Raw genomic sequence first — 23,614 nt, 5'->3', positions numbered from 1 at the left:
TTTATTATGCTCTGATTAAATTGGATTTGATGAAGATTGACTAGACCACTTGTGTTTTGTTTTCAGACTACACATTTGTTGCATATTGTTACAGAACAATTGAAGCCAGATTAATTGTTGTAATTTACAGTTTTGTTTTTTTATTTGATACTTTTATGTACTTGTATTAAACGGAAGGGACTAATAGTACTACAGTAGTCTGTACCTGGGATGTGAGGCTGTCCATTCAAGTGGTTCTATTTCTTGGTTTTCAGAAGAATGATGGATGGCCTTATTCAAACAGGTGTAAGTGGCTTGATAATGTGAATGTGAAGATGTTTTCACTGGTGGGAAAGCCTCAAAGGGGATATAGATACAAATTAAAGGGCCAGTCATTTAAAACTGAGGTGCGTAGAAATCTCTTCTCTCAGAGAATAGTGTATCTGTGAACATCTCTGTTCAGAGAGTCATGGAGGCAAATTGTTAGAATTTCTCAAGGTGGAGTTAGATGATTGCATGAAAGATTGAGGAATTGAGGGCTCTGGGAAACTGGTGCAAAAGAAGTAGAGGCTAGTATAGCAGCCATGATTGCACTGAATGGCAGGACAGGTTTGAAAGGCACAGTTGTCCACTGCTCTTATTGTGTTCTTGTATATGACAGCTAGGTATAATCCTCTCACATGTAGAGTACTGCTAGCATCTTCATTTTGGTGATCTCTGACCCTGCTCTCCCACTGCTAAGACACAAATGGTTCATGTGATCTGTCAGCTGGCAATTAAGCTGATCATTTGCACTCCATACAAGCAACTTCACAATGATGTGCCTTCTTAGACCGGTCTGGAATGGATGACAGCTCCCTGGTTGTATCTCTAATATATTTTACAGTGATAGGATCATATAGATAAAAGTTGGAATCTTTGTGTTATCTAAGAATGGTGCACAATCTGAGGGGGTAATTGTCATTTATTTTATTTATGTGAAATCTTTCTGTTTGATGTAAATCATCTAAAATCAATAAATATTTATTCATTTAGATACTGTGATTGCTTTGCAAATGGAGAATTTTGCAATAGTTGCAATTGTACCAACTGTTTTAATAATCTGGATCACGAAGCTGAGCGGCTGAAAGCAATAAAGGTGAGTGAGATTCCTTGTGTGTCTCTAATGTAAGGGTGTAATTTGTGTAAAGTGTTCAGAGCACTACAGGGAATGATAATTTCCATCATTAACCTGTTTTCACCAGGCTCACCTACTCAACATCACCGATTTTAGAATGTATTACAGCCTTCAAAACTTCATTATTCCTGCCACCTCCCTCAACACTGAGAAACTTGGGCAAAGATGCCTGCCTGTGTAACAGATTTCATGAGGATTGAGCTTGCTTGCAACTTTCCAAAAGAGTGCACATGAAAGTAGGCTGCGTGGAGTGCACAAAACTTTGAATTTTCCCTCATCAAAGTGCCAGTTCCTTCAGAAAATGCAGATTTCAGTTGTGAAGTACACAGCAGAGGAGTGCAAATGGATAAATGTGCTACTGTGATAAGTTTATTTCTTGGCTGTTGAGTCATTTTGCTTTTGGAATTCTCATCATTGAGCTTTGGATATTTATCAATAAAATGCCTGAGGCAGCTTAACGATAATGTATGCTTATTGATTGTCTTCCTGTTCTTCACACAGGATTTTGAAAGCTTACAAGAATACTCAAACATGTTATCTGTTATGTTATGATGTCAGTTACAAGTGGCTCTTTAATCCATGAGAATAGTTTGCTATTTTCCTGAACATTAACTGCAAGTTTATTTGGCTATTTGTGACCTAATTGGAACATTGTCGTCACCTACCTTTAAGAGATAGTTCCCTCACATACATAGCTTACATTCGGAATCCTCTGCAGATCCATTGTCCGAAATCTGGCACCCTTGGGAATGCAAATTTATTTGATTTTAAAGAAGTAAAAACAAAGTTGGAGAAGTTATGTGGATGTTCTTCCTGCTGTCCTCTTCCAGCATTTTGAACTGGCTCTAATTTTGTTCCATTCGTAGAGATTACATAGATGTACATACTACTGTAAATGGAACAACTAAGCGAGAGAATTGTGTAGATACGTAGGCAGCCATCATTCCCAGGGAATCATGGGTTTGTGCCTCTGATGGACTGTGTCCTCTCCAGGGTGCAAGCCTGGGCAGGAAGATTTGAAGAACCGGCTGTTGCCCATGCAGTGGGTTCCCCCTCTCCACGTCACTGATGTAGTCCAAGGGAAGGGCAAGCGCTGATACAGCTTGGCACCAGTGTCGTCACAGAGGTTGCCAGAGTGAAGTTGTAAACAACATCAAACTGCCTTAGGGACCCCGGCTCTGGATTTCTTCCTTGGGGTTTACTCCCGAAGCCTTTCCCATGGGTGGGTATGGCCGCAAGGCAGTGGAGGTTTAAAATCAGAGTTTTCCTTCTCCTAGGCGGGCTGCTGTCCAAGACTGACAAGCCCCACCTACCCGAAGCAACTGGTTTTGAGGTGCCAGTGGTCCACCTTTGCCCCTTCTCGTCAGTAGAAACAGTTCCGCTGGGCCTAGCAGCTAAGTCATACATGAAGGCCAAGAGTTGGACTTGGTTGTCATAGGCTGTTAGAAACACATGCCTTTTGGAGCACTTTATGGAAGAGAATTAGCAGCTGGATAACCCTCCAACAATGTATGATATGGACAACAGGATTTTAGGCCATGAACCTTTATTAGGCACAAAATGATTACATGGCAACTTCTTTCAGAAAGGAATAATTAATTTCTCTTAAACTGTGATTGTCATATTCGTGTGGTCTTAGTAAATTCTTTGTAAGGATTAATGGTATTGTGCATTAAAATTATCTCTATAATCAGAAGGCCTGGATTGATGGCTCAGACAAGGAAATTTGCTTCCCATCTTTGAACCTTGACAATATGATTATAGTATCTTCTTAAAATTTAAAACCGAAAATAAAAATATAGTTGAAAAGGAAGCATTTGACTCTTGTGCAGCACCTGTGTTCTGTCTGTGACGGCAATCTCGTATCTCTTCCCACTCACACACCAACCTGTCTGTAAGCAGCCTTCTCTATTGCTATGGAGATGCCAAATGCAAATTGGATGACCATCAGTTTGTAATTTCTGTTAGGGTAGATTATGACCCAATGGTATGAACAATAGGTTTTCAATATTAGGTAAAGCACACTCTCAAAGAGTTTTTCTTCCACACACACTCACCTTTCACTATGTTTCTTTTCCCTTTATTGCATCCAGTGCTCCTGCTGTAGCCTACTCAGTGAGACCAGACTGAGGAGTAGCTGTTCTCTGTCTGCGGTGACCATCCTGAGCCCCTGATTTTATGCCATTTCAACTTCATTCCCATTCCTGTTCCGAACTGACCTCTTCTTGGCCTTTTCCACTGCCAGGATATGGGTCATTGCAAATTAGAGAAGCAAATCCCTACATTCCACCAGGGTAGTCTACGGCCCATTGAATTTTTCCAGTATCAGCTAATTCCTGTCTCCTGTGTTTTGTTATTTTTTCTGCTCCACCCACCCCAATCCATTTCCAGTCCTCCCTTTTATTTCCTCTTTTTCCACCAATCTACCATCTACACATTTTTCCCATTGGATTCCCTGCCTCTTCCTCCCTTCTAGTTCCATTTGCTTTTCACCTCTCTCCTATGGTTCCAATCATTATCTTCCATGCTTGTCTGATTCCAATACAGATAATCTTTGTATTCCCACTTATCATCCTCCTAGCTGTCTTCACTTTTTGGCATTCCTAACCCCCTTACCCTCCCAAGCTGCTTCTGTCTTTTTCTTTTTGTCTGCACCATTTATCATTCACCTGTTTCTGTTTCCCAACTCCTTCCCTACCTGGTTCTATGTGACCGTCATCCTTCACTCCTCCTTGTTCAACCTGTCACCTACTGACCAGCCTCATTACTTCCCCTCAAGCAACACACATCAAAGTTGCTGGTGAACGCAGCAGGCCAGGCAGCATCTCTAGGAAGAGGTGCAGTCGACGTTTCAGGCCGAGACCCTTCGTCAGGATCCTTGGTCTCGGCCTGAAACATCGACTGCACCTCTTCCTAGAGATGCTGCCTGGCCTGCTGCGTTCACCAGCAACTTTGATGTGTGTTGCTTGAATTGCCAGCATCTGCAGAATTCCTGTTGTTTGCGTTGTTCATTACTTCCCCTCTCTTCTTTGTACTGGTTTAATTCCCTCTGCACACTCAGTACTAATACATAGTTTCAAACCGCAACATCAGTGGTACCTTTTGCCCTCACAGACGCTGCTCAACCGCTGAGCTGCTCCAGAAGATTGCTATTCCAGATTCAAGCATCTACAGCCTGGGTCTCATTTCTTCTCCCTCCGTTCAACTTCCCAATCCCTTCCCACTTACATATCTGCACCTCGTTTCATCTGCCCATCATTTCGTCCTCCACAGTCCCCACAAAGCTCTCATCTGGATCTCCAGCCTCAGTCCTGCCCTCCATTGCACTGTGGTATACTGGCTGTCTCTCTTTTTCTTCTCAGTCCTGTTACATGATCTTGACACTAAATGTCAGCATTGATCTTTTGCTTCCACAGTTGATACTTGACCTTCTGAGTTCTTCCAGCATTCTGTTTTTTCTTTCCTCTTTCTCTCTCTTCCATTTGTGTCTCTTTTGTCTACAAGGAAGTTAGTTAATTGTCTTAGAAAATAATTTATTCATTGTTCTTTGTAGAAGGAGCTCTGATATTTGTGGCTTTGGTCTCTTAAAGACGTGATTTATCTCTTCATTCCTTATGAAGTTATCAAACAAGCAATTTTTGCTATATTGTTGTTTCTTCCTTCACATCGGGCAGGAACCTTGCTGTTTCATTCGCACTTCTGTCATTTTGTACGAGGCCGAGTTGCTAGTTCGACGCTCAACCCAGCATGGACGGAAAGCATGCGGGGAGCCGGCCAGATGCAAACCCAAGACTACTGGCCTCGAAGTCTGGTGCGGATGCCACTACACCACCAGCTAATTTGGCTGTGTAAACAACCAAAAATGGATAACTAAAGATTGAAAGCCTGTAATAACTGACAATTGAAATATTGAAATCGCTGAAAAAATCTGAAATGCTGAGAACATCTGCAAAGAGAGAAATGGAGTTTACAGCATGATAAACTATCTTTGATCTAACAATGAACTTTGTTTCTTCGTTAACAGATACTGCCTGACCTGCTGAGTGTTTCCAGCATTTTTATTTTTGATTATAGCTGCCATTCTCACCAGATGTGGCAGCACCAATTGATTTATGGTTTCATGCCTTCTGAAATATTTTCTTTCTCAACCTTTTATTTAAACTGAGCATTAACATGAATAAAACCTGTAGACAAATAATCAATCTTGAAATCACTTTGTCTCTTAGTTCTTGGAGATAATTAGGATTTTAAAATCTGAATGCTTGCCTGTGATGCCAATTTGCTACAAGAGGACTCTTGAGTAGTTTTCTCTACCGTTAGTGTATAGTAGCTTTGATTGGAAAACATAGCAAGAAGGAAAAAGATGCTGCAGCTCTTCATAGCCATTTGGCATTCTGTTATATCTAAATATCCTAAGTCTTGTCGTTCATTTCCAGGCATGTCTTGACAGAAATCCAGAAGCATTTAAGCCAAAGATAGGAAAAGGCAAAGAAGGCGAATCTGATAGAAGACATAGTAAAGGCTGTAACTGCAAGAGGTCAGGATGTTTGAAAAATTATTGTGAATGCTATGAGGTAAGAATAGTTGAATGGGATTTTGTTTCTGGTTCTTATCACTTTACAATCCATTTAAAATGTGTTATTTAGTTGGCTTCTAAAAGGAAGCAAGATCTTTCAAATTTCATTTTTTGCAATGACCATTTACAACTTTGGAGGTGGCACAGTAGCATAGGGGTTAGCATAATTCTATTACAGCACCAGCGATCCAGGTTCAATTCGCCATTCTGTAAGGAGTTTGTACGTTCTCCCCTTGACAGCCTGGGTTTCCTCCAGGTGCTCTGGTTTCCTCCCACATTCCAGAGGTGTATAGGTTAGTAGGTTCACTGGTCACTTGGGTGTAATTGGGCAGCATGGGCTCGGTGGGCTAGAAGGGCCTGTTACAATGCTGTACTTTAAATTAAAAAAACTGACCTTCCCAAATTTATTTCTGTTCTTTCCTGATTGTATTGACCCTTGATTGATTCTGATAGCTCAATTACTTATTCCTGTGAGTTTAATGTTATTGTGAGAAACTTCCAAGTAACCTTACCCACTTCCTGATCCACCAAGGGTCCTCCCTCCTGCGTCCATTCACCTGCTACCCATACATTTCACTCATTCCCCCATCTGATTCCATCTGACATGCACCTCTACTCTGATGGTTTCCATTACCACTTTCCTTTCTTATTAAATTCAAACACCAGTAGGATTTGTCTTCCTGCCAATAGCCCTCCTAGCTGTCGTCGCTGCCTTTCCCATTCTCACTAAATATAACTCTTTGTACTTTGCTTGCTTTTAGCTATCATCCACTTACCTGTCTCCCAACTCCACCCTGCTCAGTCTACCTATCATCTACTGATACTGTCTCGGTTCCAAATGATTAATTCCAGTTTTCCAAAGTTGATACTGAAACACCAGACTGATTATCGTCATACCTCTGCTACACTGCATTCAATGTTTGTCTTCCCAAATGATAATTAATCCATCAATGAATAACGATTTTAACTTTCATGGTGATTTTTCTATAAAGTCTCATGGAAAGGTGTAATAATAACAAGGTTGTCGTGGTGGGAGATTTTAATTTCCCAAATATCGATTGGCATGTCCCTAGAGAAAGGGGTTTAGATGGGGTGGAGTTTGTTAGGTGTGTTCAGGAAGGTTTCTTGACACAATATGTAGATAAGCCTACAAGAGGAGAGGCTATACTTGATCTGGTATTGGGAAATGAACCTGGTCAGGTGTCAGATCTCTCAGTGGGAGAGCATTTTGGAGATAGTGATCATAATTCTATCTCCTTTACAATAGCATTGGAGAGGGATAGGAACAGACAAGTTAGGAAAGCGTTTAATTGGAGTAAGAGGAAATATGAAGCCATCAGGCAGGAACTTGGAAGCAGAAATTGGGAACAGATGTTCTCAGGGAAATGTACGGCAGAAATGTGGCAAATGTTCAGAGGATATTTGCGTGGAATTCTGTGTAGATACGTTCCAATGAGACAGGGAAAGGATGATAGGGTACAGGAACCATGGTGTACAAAGGCTGTTGTAAATCCAGTCTTGAAAAAAACAAGAACTTATGAAAGATTCAGAAAACTAGGTAATGATAGAGATCTAGAAGATTATAAGGCTAGCAGGAAGGAGCTTAAGAATGAAATTAGGAGAGCCAGAAGGGGCCATGAAAAGGCCTTGGCAGACAGAATTACGGAAACCCCAAGGCATTCTACAAGAATGTGAAGAGCAAGAGGATAAGACGTGAGAGAATAGCACCAATCAAGTGTGACAGTGGAAAAGTGTGTTTGGAACCAGAGGAGATAGCAGATGTACTTAATGAGTATCTTGCTTCAGTATTCACTACGGAAAAGGATCTTAGCGATTGTAGGGATGACTTACAGCGGACTGAAAAGCTTGAGCATGGCTACTATGGGAGGCAAGGGAGGAGATTGCTCAGCATCTGGCAATGATCTTTGCATCATCAATGGGGGCAGGAGAGGTTCCGGAGGATTGAAGGGTTGTAGATGTTGTTCCATTATTCAAGAAAGGGAGTAGAGATAGCCCAAGAAATTATTGAGTCTTACTTCCGTGGTTGGTAAGTTGATGGAGAAGATCCTGAGAGGCAGGATTTATGAACATTTGGAGAGGCATAATATGATTAGGAATAGTCAGCATGGCTTTGTGAAAGGTAGGTCATGTCTTAAGAGCTTGATTGAATGAGGATGTACCCAACCCATTGATGAAGGTAGAGCAGTAGATGTAGTGTATATGGATTTCAGTAAGACATTTGACAGGGTACCCCATGCAAGGCTTATTGAAAAAGTGAGGAGGCATAGGATCTAAGGGGACATTGCTTTGTGGATCCAGAACTGGCTCACCCACAAAATGCAAAGAGTGGTTGTAGATGGGTCATATTCTGCATGGAGGTCGGTCACCAGTGGTGTGCCTTGGGAATCTGTTCTGGGACCCCTACTCTTCGTGATTTTTATAAATGACCTGGATAAAGAAGTGGAGGGATGGGTTAGTAAATTTGCTGATGACACAAAGGTTGGAGGTGTTGTGGATAGTGTGGAGGGCTGTCAGAGGTTACTAACACGGGACATTGATTGGATGCAAAACTGGGCTGAGAAGTGGCAGATGGAGTTCAACCCAGATAAGTGTAGGGTGGTTCATTTTGGTAGGTCAAATATGATGGCAGAATATAGTGTTAACAGTAAGACTCTTGGCAGTGTGGAGGATCAGAGGGATCTTGGGGTCCGAGTCCACAGGACACTCAAAGCTGCTGTGCAGGTTGACTCTGTGGTTAAAAAAGCATACAGTGCATTGGCCTTCATCAATTGTCGGATTGAGTTTAAGAGCTGAGAGGTAATGTTGCAGCTATATCGGATCTTGGTCAGACCCCACTTGGAGTACTGTGCTCAGTTCTGGTCACTTCACTATGTGAAGGATGTGGAAACCATAGAAAGGGTGCAGAGGAGATTTACAAGGATGTTACCTGGATTGGGGAGCATGCCTTATGAGAATAGATTGAGTGAATTCGGCCTTTTCTCCTTGGAGCGACAGAGGATGAGAGGTGACCTGACAGAGGTGTATAAGATGATGAGAGGCATTGATCGTGTGGATAGTCAGAGACTTTTTCCCAGGGCTGAAATGGCTAGCATGAGAGGATACAGTTTTAAGGTGCTTGTAAGTAGGTACAGGGGAGATGTCAGGGGTAAGTTTTTTTACGCAGAGAGTGGTGAGTGCGTGGAATGGGCTGCCGGCGATGGTGGTGGAGGCGGATACAATAGGGTCTTTTAAGGTACATGGAATTTAGAAAAATAGAGGGCTATAGGTAAGCCTAGGTCATTTCTAAGGTAAGGCTATGTTTGGTGCAGCTTTGTGGGCTGAAGGGCCTGTATTGTGCTGTAGGTTTTCTATGTTTCTAACTCCAAAAAAAAGTTTTATCAAAAACGAGTTTTGGATTTGTATTAGAGAAGGTCAAAAATGGTATTATCCATTGAGAGATATAGGGGTCAGAGGATCAGTATAAATAATACATGGACAGTTTGTATGGACATCTATAAAAAGAACCAGGCAATAACATCATAAGAGGGATCAAATAGAAGCCTGTAAAAAAAGAGTAAAGGAATAACATTTCAAAAATTATTGGTGGATGTGTTGAGGGTGGATATTGATTTGAGAATTGCTGAAATTCTTGGAAGAGTGCTAGACAAGATTTTAAGGTTGTGAGGAGTGCACAAAGTGGGCACAATTGTGAACCAAAACAAGTGTTAACTTTTATGTGATGCAGAGTATTTGATCCTTTAAGAATAGATTCAGAGAATCTTGTATTTTATAAAGAAGGAATCAATGAATACAGTGTCATATTTCTATTTATTCCATGTGTCTGCTGTGTTATGAAAAAATATTTTGAACTTAGGATACTTTAAAGTTAAACCTGTTTGTAGCTCAAATTAGGGTGCCTTTATCTTGCCTCTTGCTGCTTTGAAAACTTGAATTTGGCCCCTTAATCTTTCATCCAGGTAAATGATGCATTTAACATCAAGAGCATAAATAATTTTGGAGCTCTTCCCTAGCTTGACTATTTTTCTCTTTCACGAATGGAAAGGAAATTTTTGAGGTATGTACCAGGTTGTCAGTCCCCTACTGCCAATGATTCTTCTTGAGTGTAGGTCCAAGAGATCAACCTCAATCATATCTTACATGACAAACATTCAGACAAACTCCTGATTACATTTTACACTCATAAGCGATATACATGTGATATAAATCCCTACAAATGTGTGAATTTTAAAAATATTTCCTCTTTCAGACTAAATATTGGTAAAGGAGAGTGTTTAATTAATTTGGAGTCTATGTGGTCTTAACCTTTGCAAAATTTGTGTTAAATCTTCACAGTGACAGAAATGAAAAGTCAGTGGTGGCATTCTTGTATTGCAAAATTCTATATCGACTAAGAGGTATAATTTTTTTAAAGCTGAAAGAACAATCCTTACTAAATTACAAATGCATACATTGAGAGAAGTAGGTAGGCAATTTGCTCAGCTCTCGTGTTTGCCCAACAATTTGACATTAATCTCAAAATTGATATGATGCTAGCTAACTTCAGCTGTTCTCTCTGAAGCATTATTATCTGTTACTAGAGTTCCCTGTTTTAGAGATGATGATGAGGCATGAGTGAAATAGTGCCTGACTGAGAGCTAATGTTTCCCTTTTTTTTTCTTATCAGGCGAAGATTATGTGTTCCTCAATATGTAAGTGCGTCGGCTGTAAAAATTTTGAAGAGAGCCCAGAGCGGAAAACGCTAATGCATCTGGCAGATGCTGCAGAGGTTCGTGTACAGCAACAGACGGCTGCCAAGACCAAGCTTTCATCACAGATTTCTGACCTGCTTACCAGAACAACACCAGCTGTTACAAGTGGTGGAGGAAAGTAAGTGGATCACTGATTCAAATCTCGGCCAGGTTGTAGATTTCAGATTTCATAAAATGGATATTATTCATTAAATCAAAAACAATTGCCACATGCAGTCATTTGGCATAATGTGACAATGCTGGCCAAAGGGAAATGCTACTTAGATTAATCTTTTGTCCCACCCTCCATGTACAGCAGGGGTTTCGAGAGCACCATCTTCTCTCAACCTCCTTGTCACAGGAAACCTCAGACTCACTGAAATCTCGTAATTCAAGTTATGCAGCCTTGTCTCTCAGATAACCAATATAGGTGATAGCCATGTTTATAGAGGAATTGTGTTCCTACAAAGCAGCCTGTATTTTAATTATCCATAACCTGGAGCTGCATCATCAGCACATGCATCAAGAAATACAAATTGGAAAAAAAATGTTTATTCAATTACTTTTTACCCCACATAAATTCCAAAGTGAACTTTATTCAGTATCTTGAATTTTTAAGTAGTAATTTTTGACTCTGTAAGGGTGAATCTCCATTACCTGAATGGCAATAATACGGGGGTTGCACGTAAACTCTTTCATGTTGTAGTATTCTCTTTGCTTATCCTTGGCCCACCTACCTTATGCCATCTTACCAGCTTTCAGGGATTCTACCTTGCATTGCATATTCTTTCCTCAAATCCATTATCTAAGACTTCTCCCAATTTTATTCCATTTAGCATCATTTTCCCACCTGATCCAGCCATTGATATCTCTGTCAACACTTCCTTCTACTTTTTCACAATCAATCTTTCAGCCAGCTTTGGTATCATCTGGAAGTGCAGATATATATTTGAAAATCATTTTGGCATTAAAGACATAATTCATTTGAGCTCAATTTTTGTTCAGTTTATAAAGGTCTATTAAATGGTTCCCTCTCAGAATCGATTCCTCTTTCTGAAAGTACTCTTTCTCAATAGCTCTGTAATATATTTCCAAGCATGCTGACATGTTCTTGTTTGGAAGTGAAGGTCACTGGAGTGTGTTTGGTGTTGGAATGGTTGGTGTGTGTACCTACGGTGATTTCACACTTAATACACAATTTACCCATGAAGTACTTACGGTCAAGTGGATGAAAATTGAAGGTAGTAAAACCATTGTGCCAATCAAGTACACAGGTAGTTTGTCCTGGGTATTCAAGCTGCTTCAGAATTATTTAGACCTGCGCTTATCCAGACAAGCACTCTATCATGCTCCCAACTTTTGCCTTGCAGATGATAGAGAAGTTTTGAAAGGTCAAGTGGTGAGTTACCACAAAATATTCAACCTCTGACCTGCCTTTCTCACCATAGTGTTTATCTGTGGTCAGGATGAATTTTGATCAGCTGTGACCTCATTCCCTGCCTCCAAGCAGGATGACAGTGGCAGTAGTTCAGGAAGTTAATTCTACTGGAGGATTATGATTGTAGTAGTAGTAGTAGTAGTAGTAGTCATACTGTATTAATCCCGGGGGAAATTGGTTTTTGTTACAGTTGCTCCATAAATAATAAATAGTAATAGAACCATAAATAGTTAAATAGTAATATGTAAATTATGCCAGTAAATTATGAAATAAGTCCAGGACCAGCCTATCGGCTCAGGGTGTCTGACCCTCCATGGGAGGAGTTGTAAAGTTTGATGGCCACAGGCAGGAATGACTTCCTATGTCGCTCTGTGTTGCATCTCGGTGGAATGAGTCTCTGGCTGAATGTACTCCTGTGCCCACCCAGTACATTATGTAGTGGATGGGAGACATTGACCAAGATGGCATGCAACTTGGACAGCATCCTCTTTTCAGACACCACCGTGAGAGAGTCCAGTTCCATCCCCACAACATTACTGGCCTTACGAATGAGTTTGTTGATTCTGTTGGTGTCTGCCACCCTCAGCCTGCTGCCCCAGCACACAACAGCAAACATGATAGCACTGGCCACCACAGACTCGTAGAACATCCTCAGCGTCATCCGGCAGATGTTAAAGGACCTCAGTCTCCTCAGGAAATAGAGACGGCTCTGACCCTTCTTGTAGACAGCCTCAGTGTTCTTTAACCAGTCCAGTTTATTGTCGATTCGTATCCCCAGGTATTTGTAATCTTCCACCATGTCCACACTGAACCCCTGGATGGAAACAGGGGTCACCAGTACCTTAGCTCTCCTCAAGTCTACGACCAGCTCCTTAGTCTTTTTCACATTAAGCTGCAGATAATTCTGCTCACACCATGTGACAAAGTTTCCTACCGTAGCCCTGTACTCAGCCTCATCTCCCTTGCTGATGCATCCAACTATGGCAGAGTCATCAGAAAACTTCTGAAGATGACAAGGCTCCGTGCAGTAGTTGAAGTCCGAGGTGTAAATAGTGAAGAGAAAGGGAGACAAGACAGTCCCCTGTGGAGCCCCAGTGCTGCTGATCACTCTGTCGGACACACAGTGTTGCAAGCACACGTACTGTGGTCTGCCAGTCAGGTAATCAAGAATCCATGATACCAGGGAAGCATCCACCTGCATCGCTGTCAGCTTCTCCCCTAGCAGAGCAGGGCGGATGGTGTTGAACACACTGGAGAAGTCAAAAAACATGACCCTCACAGTGCTTGCTGGCTTGTCCAGGTGGGCGTAGACACGGTTCAGCAGGAAGACGATGGCATCCTCAACTCCTAGTTGGGGCTGGTAGGCGAACTGGAGGAGATCTAAGTGTGGCCTGACCATAGGCTGGAGCAGCTCCAGAACAAGTCTCTCCAGGGTCTTCATGATGTGGGGGGTCAATGCCACTGGTCTGTAGTCATTGAGGCCGCTGGGGCGCGGCATCTTCGGCACAGGGACGAGGCAGGACGTCTTCCACAATATAGGAACCCTCCGGAGCCTCAGGCTCAGGTTGGATACCTGGCGAAGTACTCCACATAGCTGAGGGGCACAGGCTTTGAGCACCCTGGTACTGACACCTTGTAGAAGGTCATTATTTTGTACTTGTGATGTGTGAATTTACTTGACACTTCTCAGCAATGCTAAAATGTTGTCTAGGTCTTATTGCATTCAGGCATACATTTTGATAAGGACTTGAATATGAGTGCTGTCATCAGTAGACGTTCCCACTTCTGACTGTATGGTGAAAGAAAAGTAAAGGCTGATTTATATTTGTGCGTCAAGTTGACACTGAAGGTATGGCATAGCCACGAGCCCTATGCAAAGCCTATGCGGATCCCTACGCGGTAGCCTGACGCACGCCTCTCTCAAAATGTAACTACGCATTGCGGCAACGCAGACCGCAACAACTGTGATTGGTCCACTTGGTAGTATCGCATTTCCTCCTACACTGTAGTAGCTTCCCATTGGGCGACTGAAGGGCAGGGAAGGAACTCTGGCTGCAATGCTTTCCAGAAAGCTTTACAGACCTCCGAAATTATGGAGGACACATTTCACTTTTACGAAAAAAGACGCTCACTTTAAACTTGTTTACCCCGAGAAAGACTACCATGACCATGAAGCCTTGCACGGGCAGGTGTGTGCGCATGCATAACATGCACGAATTGCAGAGCGACGCAGACACACCAACGCACAAGTATAAATGCTTACAACGGCGCAGCCCACTTGCGTAGGCTGCAGCGTAAGCTGCTGCGCACAAGTATAAATCAGCCTTAAGAGATGAAACAGCCCCACAGGGGCTTTGATGGCTTGGTGCTGGGGCTGGAATGATTGACCTCCAACAATCAATAACCAACTAAGTATGGCAAAGTTCCCTTTGTTCATTGTTTTAACCTTTTACCAGTAATCTCTGATGCCATAATCAAATGCTGCCTTGATGTTAAGGTCAGTTAAGTGTATCTCACACCTGGAAATCTACCGTTTGGTCCCGGTTTGGACCATGACTACAACAAGGTCTGGAGCCCATTGGTTCTGGCAAAGCAAACTATATGTAGTTGATCAAGTAATTGGTACATTAATGTTGTCATTGGCACTCCTCATTTTCTGAAGATAGGGAATGGACTGATTGGGGGGGGGGGAATTAGCTTGATTTTGGTTTGCCCTGCCTTTTATGGAATGGGTGAACTTGGACAATTTTACACATTGCTAGATAGTTACCAGTGTTGACTAAAGGCCCAAGTAGTTCTGGAGTCCTCAGCATACAGCTAGGTTGTCTGATCCCAAAGCAGTTTTTAGTACCCAGTGCCTTCTCCCTTTTCTTGGTATATGAGGTGAATTGAATTGACTAAAAACTAGCTTCTGTGATCATGGGGTGTCAGCTGAGAAGCTGAGATGGATCTTAACTTTATAATTGTGGCTCTATGCCTATCATTCACTGGGCACTTTTTGAAAGTGCCCAGTGATTGTCAATTAGTTTACTTCCTATTCTCCATCTTCCAAAATCAATTTTAAAAGAACTATTTCCATTGATTTTTCTTGCACCAAATTCCCCTTGGATACTTTATACTTTACTTTAATCAGTTAATGCACAGAAGAATTTTTTCAAAAGCTTCTTTATAAGTTATAAAAACTCTTAATGGTTCCCTTTTGATAGACTCTTAATTTTAAGTCTTTTTTTTCAGGTTACCTTTCACATTTGTGACGAAGGAAGTGGCAGAAGCAACGTGTGAGTGTCTCCTTGCACAAGCTGAGGAAGGAGAGAAGAATAGCCAAACAAAAGCTGCCACTGAGCGGATGATTCTGGAAGAATTTGGCCGTTGCTTAATGCAGATTATAAACTCAGCTGGCAAAGCCAAAGGAGATGCTTGTGCTCTGAGCTGCTGATCCATTTGTGCTCCACTACAGGAGCTGAACAGGAAGAACCATTTAAGAAAATTCTGTAAAGATTTTAAAACAAAAACAGTTTTGGGCTTGCCATGTTTTACAGCTGTACGGTTAGCAAAGGCTTTCAATAAGTCAGATTATTTCTTCGCAGATCTTCTGCCATTTGTCTGACTACGGTGCCTTTTTAAAATTTCAAATGCTTAGGATACAAAGTAGATTTTATGATGTAAATCAGTGTGAATATGCAAAACTTATGAAGGAGGCACTATTTTGAAGCTTTTGATGACATTTTACGTGTTTTGCGCCCCTCTATGCAAGGCTGTTTCTTTGATCATCTATCACTCAAGATGTTAGGGTTTCTTTTAGTATTCTATTCTTCCATCCCGCAGAATGACAACTATCTGAGGTACAAACTGGATTTAACAATGGAAGAGCTGAATACTGTACCCACTGTTAAACAACCTCTCAGAAATGACTTTCAACAAACTCGACAAGGATCAAGTTTTTGATACAAGGACTCTGTTTTAAAATATGTTTTGGGACTGTGGGTGGAAATTAGATTTTAAGTGCTGAAAAGCTTAGCATTATGTGTGATTGTTTTTTGATAATATAAATGTACATACCTTTACTTTTGCGTTACACCATTAACGATTGAGTTACTTGTTTCAGAGCACATTGATAATACGTTAACCTACAATTACCAATTGCTAGAAATTGCTTGACTACAGTGGTGCTTTATCACACTCGTGATCAATTCAAAACTGCACCTTTTGGAACTCTATAGGTCATCAGTTCTCTTGATAGTTGACCATTTGAAACTTCTGCTGGTGAGTAGTCTCACCTCAGACCTGCCAATGGACTAGACTGCAGGATGGCACAATATACTATGGTGTGAGGGATTTTCGGCTCCTCCCACACAAATTGCCCTTCTTAGGCATTTTTGCCATGAGACGTGCCCATGCAGAAGCACAGCTGGTTTCCTGCCAAAAGGGTAGATTGAAGTAATGAGGCATTCCTGGTTTAATTCAACAGTATTGGCTGTGATGTTGAAGCAACTTCTCAATTATGAATGGCTGTCAGAAAAGGGAGAAACAAGTGTAGTGGTAATCTGTTTTATCTTTCATGTCTTTGAAAGGTACTCTTTATCAAATATAGGTTATCCAACATTGTGGGAAAAAGAACACTTTTTTAATGTAAGTATTTTATTTTCTATTAAAGCATATTTGCACGTCCTTATTGTGTTGAAAATTCTACAACCATTTTGAAGGTTGGCAACTTGGAATAGGAAATCTAAAAGTGACATTGTTAACCTGAACATATTCATTTACTGTGACAGTGCAATATGCAAAAAATCAAGATACTTTGTTTTAACCTTGACCTATAAATGTGGGCAAATTGAAACTCATCCATATTTAGTTCCTTTCAAAAAAAAATAAAGTGCTTTCTAAAGTATTGCTACATGATTTATTTGTATATGCAGCTATAGAAAGACCTTCTGGAAATATCCCTGTTTATCATCAAGATCAAGCAGTCAGCTTAATAAAACTAGTGCTCTCAGTGTCATAACCTTCACCAAAGCTTGTTGATTACTGCTACTTTCATGTAACAAAGATTAGTCTGTTAAATGATAGATAAAAATGTTTTTAAGAATGTATTTTTACAGACTGTTAGAATAGGGTATTTGATGCTAATTAAAAATCTATACTTGCCTTAGATTAATTATTATGACAAGCGATGGAGTATAAAAAGTCTTTTAATGGGCAACTTACTTCTCAAGCCTCTACTTTATCAGGTCTTAAGTGGGGATATGCGTAGTTTATCTCTGCTGTACCAGTGATTGGAGTGCTCTACTAATTTTGTATATACTGTTAATTTAGTCACTGCAGCTGTATTATGTCAATTTAAATAGTGAACACAAAAAGACGTGGGCTAGCCAATATCATTTGGAGTAAGTAGATTGTAAAAATTGTGTGGTGGTTTCTTTGGGTGTTTTGCTGGCATTAATTTAAAGAAGCAGATTTCAGGCACCTCTGATTTTTTTTCCCTTTTATCTGTATTTCTCCATTTTTCATGTAATACTATTTCTTGCTACTCCATTCAAATGCATTACAATAAGCTTTATGTAATATTAAATGAGTTCATTTCCTTCTGTGTCACATCTGAAAACAGAAGCATGCTTTATTTCTGTTACATTCATTTTAATTATGTTTGGTTAAATAGGTTTTATATGAAAACTTTAAAGTTATAGTGCAACTTCAGGTAATACTTTTAGTTGTGAGGTTATTTTTAAATGGTGCTATAAACCTGGTAAATTGGCGAACACAAGTAATAAAAGCAGAAAGGATTGAAGATAGTCAGAAGATTAGGCAGAACCTGAAAAAAGAAAGAAAATTTACATTTCAGATAAATGACATTTTATTCGGGTGGTCATGAAGAAACATTGGCTCTGTCTGTCTCTCTACAGGTGCTGCCTGACCTATTGTGTATCCCAGCATTTTTGTATCAGATTTCCAACACTTGCATTTTTTTTTTTGCTTTTCAGTGAACATTAGTACTTGAATAGATGACGCACTCCATTCATCATATTTAACTATTTCAGATGCAGGATTTAGGATGACCATGTAACAGTGAAAAGCAGTATATGCTCTTTGTACTGCTTGTAACAATCTCAGTAAGCAAGATCTACTCAAACATAATTATGCTACTTTTGTAACTTCGTCATAAATTGTGACAATCTCAGTGGAGATTTCCAAATTGTTGTCATTTTCACAGCTTGATAAATTCCATTTGGACAGATTGGAAAACACATTTAAACAGACCCATTAAATATGTAAACACAAAATAACCTGCAGATGCTGGGGTCAAAGCAACACTCACAACACACTGGAAGAACTCAGCAGGTCGGGCAGCATCCGTGGAAACGTTGACTGATCGTTTCCACGGATGCCGCCCTACCTGCTGAGTTCCTCCAGTGTGTTGTGAGTGTTCCCATTGAATATGTAGATTCACTTATCAACTTTCTACTAATGACGCCCTTTATTTATGTAGACATCGATTTCAAGAGGTTGGAGAATAAACCACAATGATTGCAATTTTGGAATTTAATTTTAAAATGTATATGCTGAATGATAACCTGACACAATTTAAAGAAGTATTCTGGTGGAGACCAGACTAATTATATTTTTAAGATGGTATTGGAAGGGATCTATGGATCAGGGTACTTGAGTTTCTGGCATGGATCCTTTGTTTTCTGATCTAAATTTCAATTGTTCAACTGCATTGCTATGGAGAAGAACTGAGAAAAGCCATATGAAATCCATAAATCCTCCCTAATGTTCTTGTCCACCTCTGAGCAACGTGCTGTGTGGCATTGGATAACACTCATAAGCAGGTGACCCCCAACCTTCACATTTGCAGTCTGTGTGCAATCTCGTAAGAAGTTCACACCTTCCTAAGAATAAAATTGGATAAGAAGTTGTAGTTTAGCTTGTTTTTGTTGTTGGATATTCTCTTTCAGATCCCTATATGGTGTTTCCCACACAAAGGAGCAAGAAAACAGCTGGAGGTGCAAGTTACGAGGTTTGGTTGTGTGGGTTTCTCCAAATTGCTTCTTCTTTGAATCACTAAGGAAACAGATGGGTTTCATCCTCAGCCTTTTTCTGGAATTGTGTTATATATTTGTTAAATTTTGTATGATTTAAAATTTTAACCATGATGTCAGGCACATGACATAACACACAATCTTGTTGCTTCCTTGGCCTTTGTCTTATCCTGTCTTGTCTGCTGACTCTTATCAGCAGTCCTATTGAGAGCATCTACCTAGAGCTGCTTCAGAATAGCATTAACAAAGCTTTGGGACCTAGAGCATGTGCTGAAAGTACGATTTTTAGCCCCTAAAGTAAGACCTGCCTAAGCATCTATTGAAATATTGTTGCTACAAGAATTTATCAAGTAATTCTTCCTGACAATGTCATATCTTAAGTTAAAATCTTGTCTGATTTTCATTTTCTACTAGTTAAGAAATCCAGATTCTTTTCCCCATCTTAAACCTCTTTCTTGTCACCACCTACTTCAACATATACAAGATTAAACAAATCTCGATGATGGAAATTGTTCTACTTTCTATTTTAGGGGATACATTTTAAGAAAAAGTACTGATGTTTTCTATATAATTACATATTTTTTGTCCTATCCAACTGAAACTATAGACTTACTAGTTGCATTGTAAAATTGTGAGAGTTTGAGAAGTAAAATATGATGCAGGCATTTTAATCCAAATTTTGTTCAGAAATGTAATGGCAGTTAGTCATGCTTAATATTTTAATCTAAATATTGCATTTTATAGTCACCTTTTTTCTATATAATTTGCATTTGGAACACTGTTAGAATTGGATTATGATTTCCTTGCAAGTTGAAGCTCTCGTCACCTAGATTTGAAATTTTCCTGAGATTGTGATGTTAAGTTTATTTTGTTGAATATCCAGTGCAACTTATGATTTCAACTATTTTCAATTATAAAATTCTACAAAACATTTAATACTTTACTGGCATTACATTTGCACTTAACATATCTGGTGTACAAGTAGCACAGTACTTGATCTATAGTCCGCTGGATAAAAAGTATGAAATCATTGAAATGATTAATGGCAGTTAAATATCATAAATGCTCATTTTTCATGTACATTGCTGCTTGTGTGCACTTTGAATTAATAAACGAGGACCTGGGATGACAGCCACTGACATCCCATCATTCTGTTATGTGTCTTTATAAATCATTTTGTCTTTATATTTATATACTCTGTACTGAAACTGTATGCACTTAGTTATTGTTGATGTTCAGAAAAATATCTGACTGTTTCATGATATCACTATCAACATTGAATAGGTTCAGCACTTAATTTTTTTTAAGAGAAATCAGCTGTAATTATCAGAGCATGGTACTTAGGATTTATCCTTAAATGTCTGAATGAACAAATGATAAAGGGAATCTGTACATTAAACACCATCCACTGATTAACTGCTTTTGAGGCATCCGCTGCAGTTTCCAATTTTGTTTTTCCTTTTAAGTGGTGACATTACAGAGGGGTGGGGGGGAGAGAGAGAGTGCACAAGAGATCATCACTTTAATTTAATGCCATATAACTCAATTATAACTAGCATGTACTTTTAAAGCAATGTCCCCCCACATTTGTCTGCTATTTTCAGACATCAGTGACTTGCCTAATAATCCGGAAGAATTTTGTTGCAGTGGTTAGAACAAATTTGGGTCTAAATGTTCATTGTTTCTTAATGATTTCCCACAATAAATTAAATTTTGAAGCTGTTTGTGTTTATTAATTTTACTTGTAACTCTTAGCATTTTTTGAGTCATATACTTTAATGTGAATATATATATATAAAATCTACATTTATAATAAATAATATCATTGATCACTTGTTTTATTTTTCATTTCTCATGATTTTAACATGCTGCCTTTGGTTTTTATTTGCATTTGGCCTGCAGTCTGGAATGGTTGAATGCAGGTCATCACCTGAAGTACAAACAATAACTGAGGAGTTTATATTTGAAACACCAGTCTGTTCTTCTGTTAATGATGATTAAAACCTGTCCCACTCCCAGAACATTTTAAATTAGACTTTTCTGAACTGTAATATATATTTAAAATAAATCTTTAACAGAAGATATCGTAATAATTTGTTTACTTCCTGAAACTATAAACCAAATGGCACATTTTAGATATTGAGCTTTGCTATTTGTCCCATTTGGTTTTCTTTTGTGTGGATAACTTCACAAGGTACTATTAATTTTAAATGTAAAACCACAACTCTATGGTTCTCTTTCTAAGGAGAAATTAAAGATACAGTGCCTATAAAAGAATTCATCCCACTCCCCCTTGGAAGTTCTCCTGTTTACTGTTTTACAACATCAAATCACAGTGGATTTAATTTGAATTTTTTGAGACTAATTGACAGAAAAGACTCCTCCGTGTCAAAGTGAAAACAATTGTACATCTGGACACTGCAATTTTCCCCCATTCATCTTTACAAAACTGCTCAAGCTCTGTCAGATTGTGTGAGTGAACCACCCTTCTCAAGTCCAGACACAAATTCTCAATTGGATTGAGGTCTGGACTCTGACTTGGCCACTCCAGGACATTAACTTTGTTGTTTTTAAGCTATTCCTGTGTAGCTTTGGCTTTATGCTTGGAGTCATTGTCTTGCTGGTAAATCTACCAAGTTGCATCAGGATTTCTCTGTTTTGCTGCATTCATTTTACCCTCTACCTTCACAAGCCTTCCAGGGCCTATTGCAGTGAAGCATCCTCACAGCATGATGCAGTCATTGCTATGCTTCACTTTAGGGATAGTGTGTTTTTGATTTGTGGTGTTTGGCTTATGCTAAACATAGCATTAAGTCTGATGGCTAAAAAGCTCAATTTTGGTTTCATCAGACCATGGAGCTGATTTCAGAGTCTCACATGTCTGTCTGTATCTTGTTTTACGGCAGTTGGCATCCAGCTTAATGGTGCATTACCGCCACCCTCTGCTCCAGAATGTGCACTAGACATACATTCTAAATCCCTTCACACACACACCTACACTTCACCCTCCCATCTTTGACCATCCTAGTATCCTATTCCTGTTTATTCGTCATATTCTATAAAAAAAACCCTGTACCCCTTAAAAACGCTAAAAATACCCGGACTTGTGCTCTCTCACCCATGCCCAGCAACCCTTTTAATGTGAATTCCTGCATTCCCAACTCCCTTAATTTATTTCTCATCATCTCTCTCTGTATCCCATACTTCCTGCAACTCAGAACTACATGTTCTACTGACTCCTCTTCCTGACATTCCTCACACAATCTTGTCTGGTGTTTCCCTATCATTTTCAATGTTTTGTTTAATGCACAGTGCCCCAGCCTTAACCTAGTCCACACAATTTCTTCTCTTCTGTTTCCATTACCTACCCTAGTAACTGCAATACTCTTTTGTATTTGATATAAATGCCTCCCTTTCCCCTCCCTGTCCCATCTTTCTTGCCACATTTGGTTGACTTTTTCCCAGATTACACACTTAACCTCTGCTTTACTGATACTAATGTGCATTTCCACATTTTCTTTCTTTAACACCCTCTTTGCCAACTCATCCACCCTCTCATTCCCCTTCACCCCTACATGTGCTGGAACCCATAGAAATTTTACCTGACCTCCCTGATTTGCAATTCTTGTAACTAACTGAAGGACTTCATAAAGTACATCTTGCCGACTGTTTGTGTGAAAAGACCTTAAACTTGCTAGAACTGAGGATGAATCTGAACATATCAATGCTTTGGATGGTCTGGCTTTCTGCACCCATTGCAACGCAACCAACACTGCCAGCATCTCCACTGTAAACACCCCTAACTTATTAGATGTTCTTCTGCTGAATCTAATTTCTTTTGCTGGTATTACCACCCCAAACCCTGTCACTCCTGTTTCAGGTTCCTTCGCACCATCTGTATAAATGTGAGTATAATCACTATACTTTTCCATCACATGACAGTTAAATGCATTTACCAAATCTATTTTATACCTTTCTTTCCTTTTTACCTCTAACAAATGCCAGTCTATGTCAGGCCATACAAGCTTCCATGGAGCTACAACCGGATAAACTACTGAAGGACTTATCCTCAGATGAAACACTCCACATTCTTTCGCGATATCATTCCCTACCCGACTAAAGGTATCCCTCTGAAACCTCCCATTTTCCCAGCACTCCTGCAACACTCCTTTAGTAGGGTGAGAATCATTGTGCCCCTGCAAGTTAGCCCAGTAGTTTGCCATCAGTTGCATCCTTCTTAGTTCCAAAGGCATTATTCCCATTTCTACCTGTAGGGCTGACACTGGTGACGTTTTAAAAGCCCCACTGCACACTCTCAAGGCCTGAGCCTGAATCACATCCAGTTTCCTTATAAGAGACCTAGCTGCTGATCCATATACTATATTTCCATAATCCAATACAGATCTTACTAAAGCCACATACATTCTCTTCAAAGCTGAACAACTTGCTCCCCATTCCCTACCAGTCAAACATCTCATCACATTTATTACTTTTTTACATTTCTCCTCAACTTTCCTGATATGGTCTGCCCATGTTAATCGTGAATCAAATATAACTCCCAGAAATTTAAATGATGCAACCCTTTCTAATTCAACCCCATACATCCTTAACTTCTTCCCTACCTCAACCCTTTTCCTGGTAAAAAATACAGTTTGAGTT

The 23,614-nt window shown here is 39.8% G+C and overlaps 1 protein-coding gene across 4 annotated transcripts in view; it reads left to right on the top strand.

The window, feature by feature from the left end:
- The window catches only part of lin54 (lin-54 DREAM MuvB core complex component), a 95,654-nt gene extending 78,848 nt beyond the window's left edge, over positions 1–16,806 (top strand). For 3 of the 4 annotated variants that reach the window (XM_063043460.1, XM_063043459.1, XM_063043458.1), the window contains 4 exons: positions 1,015–1,117; positions 5,593–5,730; positions 10,417–10,619; positions 15,153–16,806. In XM_063043460.1, coding sequence (XP_062899530.1) covers positions 1,015–1,117; positions 5,593–5,730; positions 10,417–10,619; positions 15,153–15,354 — 646 coding nt within the window. In that variant the 3' untranslated portion in view covers positions 15,355–16,806. Of the gene's footprint in view, positions 1–1,014; positions 1,118–1,223; positions 1,514–5,592; positions 5,731–10,416; positions 10,620–15,152 lie in introns of those variants that run through there. The other variant, XM_063043462.1, reaches the window with a different exon arrangement.
- Positions 16,807–23,614: the final 6,808 nt, after the last annotated feature.

This window comes from Mobula hypostoma, chromosome 3, assembly GCF_963921235.1.
Source record: "Mobula hypostoma chromosome 3, sMobHyp1.1, whole genome shotgun sequence".
NCBI lineage: Eukaryota > Metazoa > Chordata > Chondrichthyes > Myliobatiformes > Myliobatidae > Mobula > Mobula hypostoma.
Note: the sequence above shows the minus strand (reverse complement) of the source record. Positions and strands in the feature narration are given on the sequence as shown.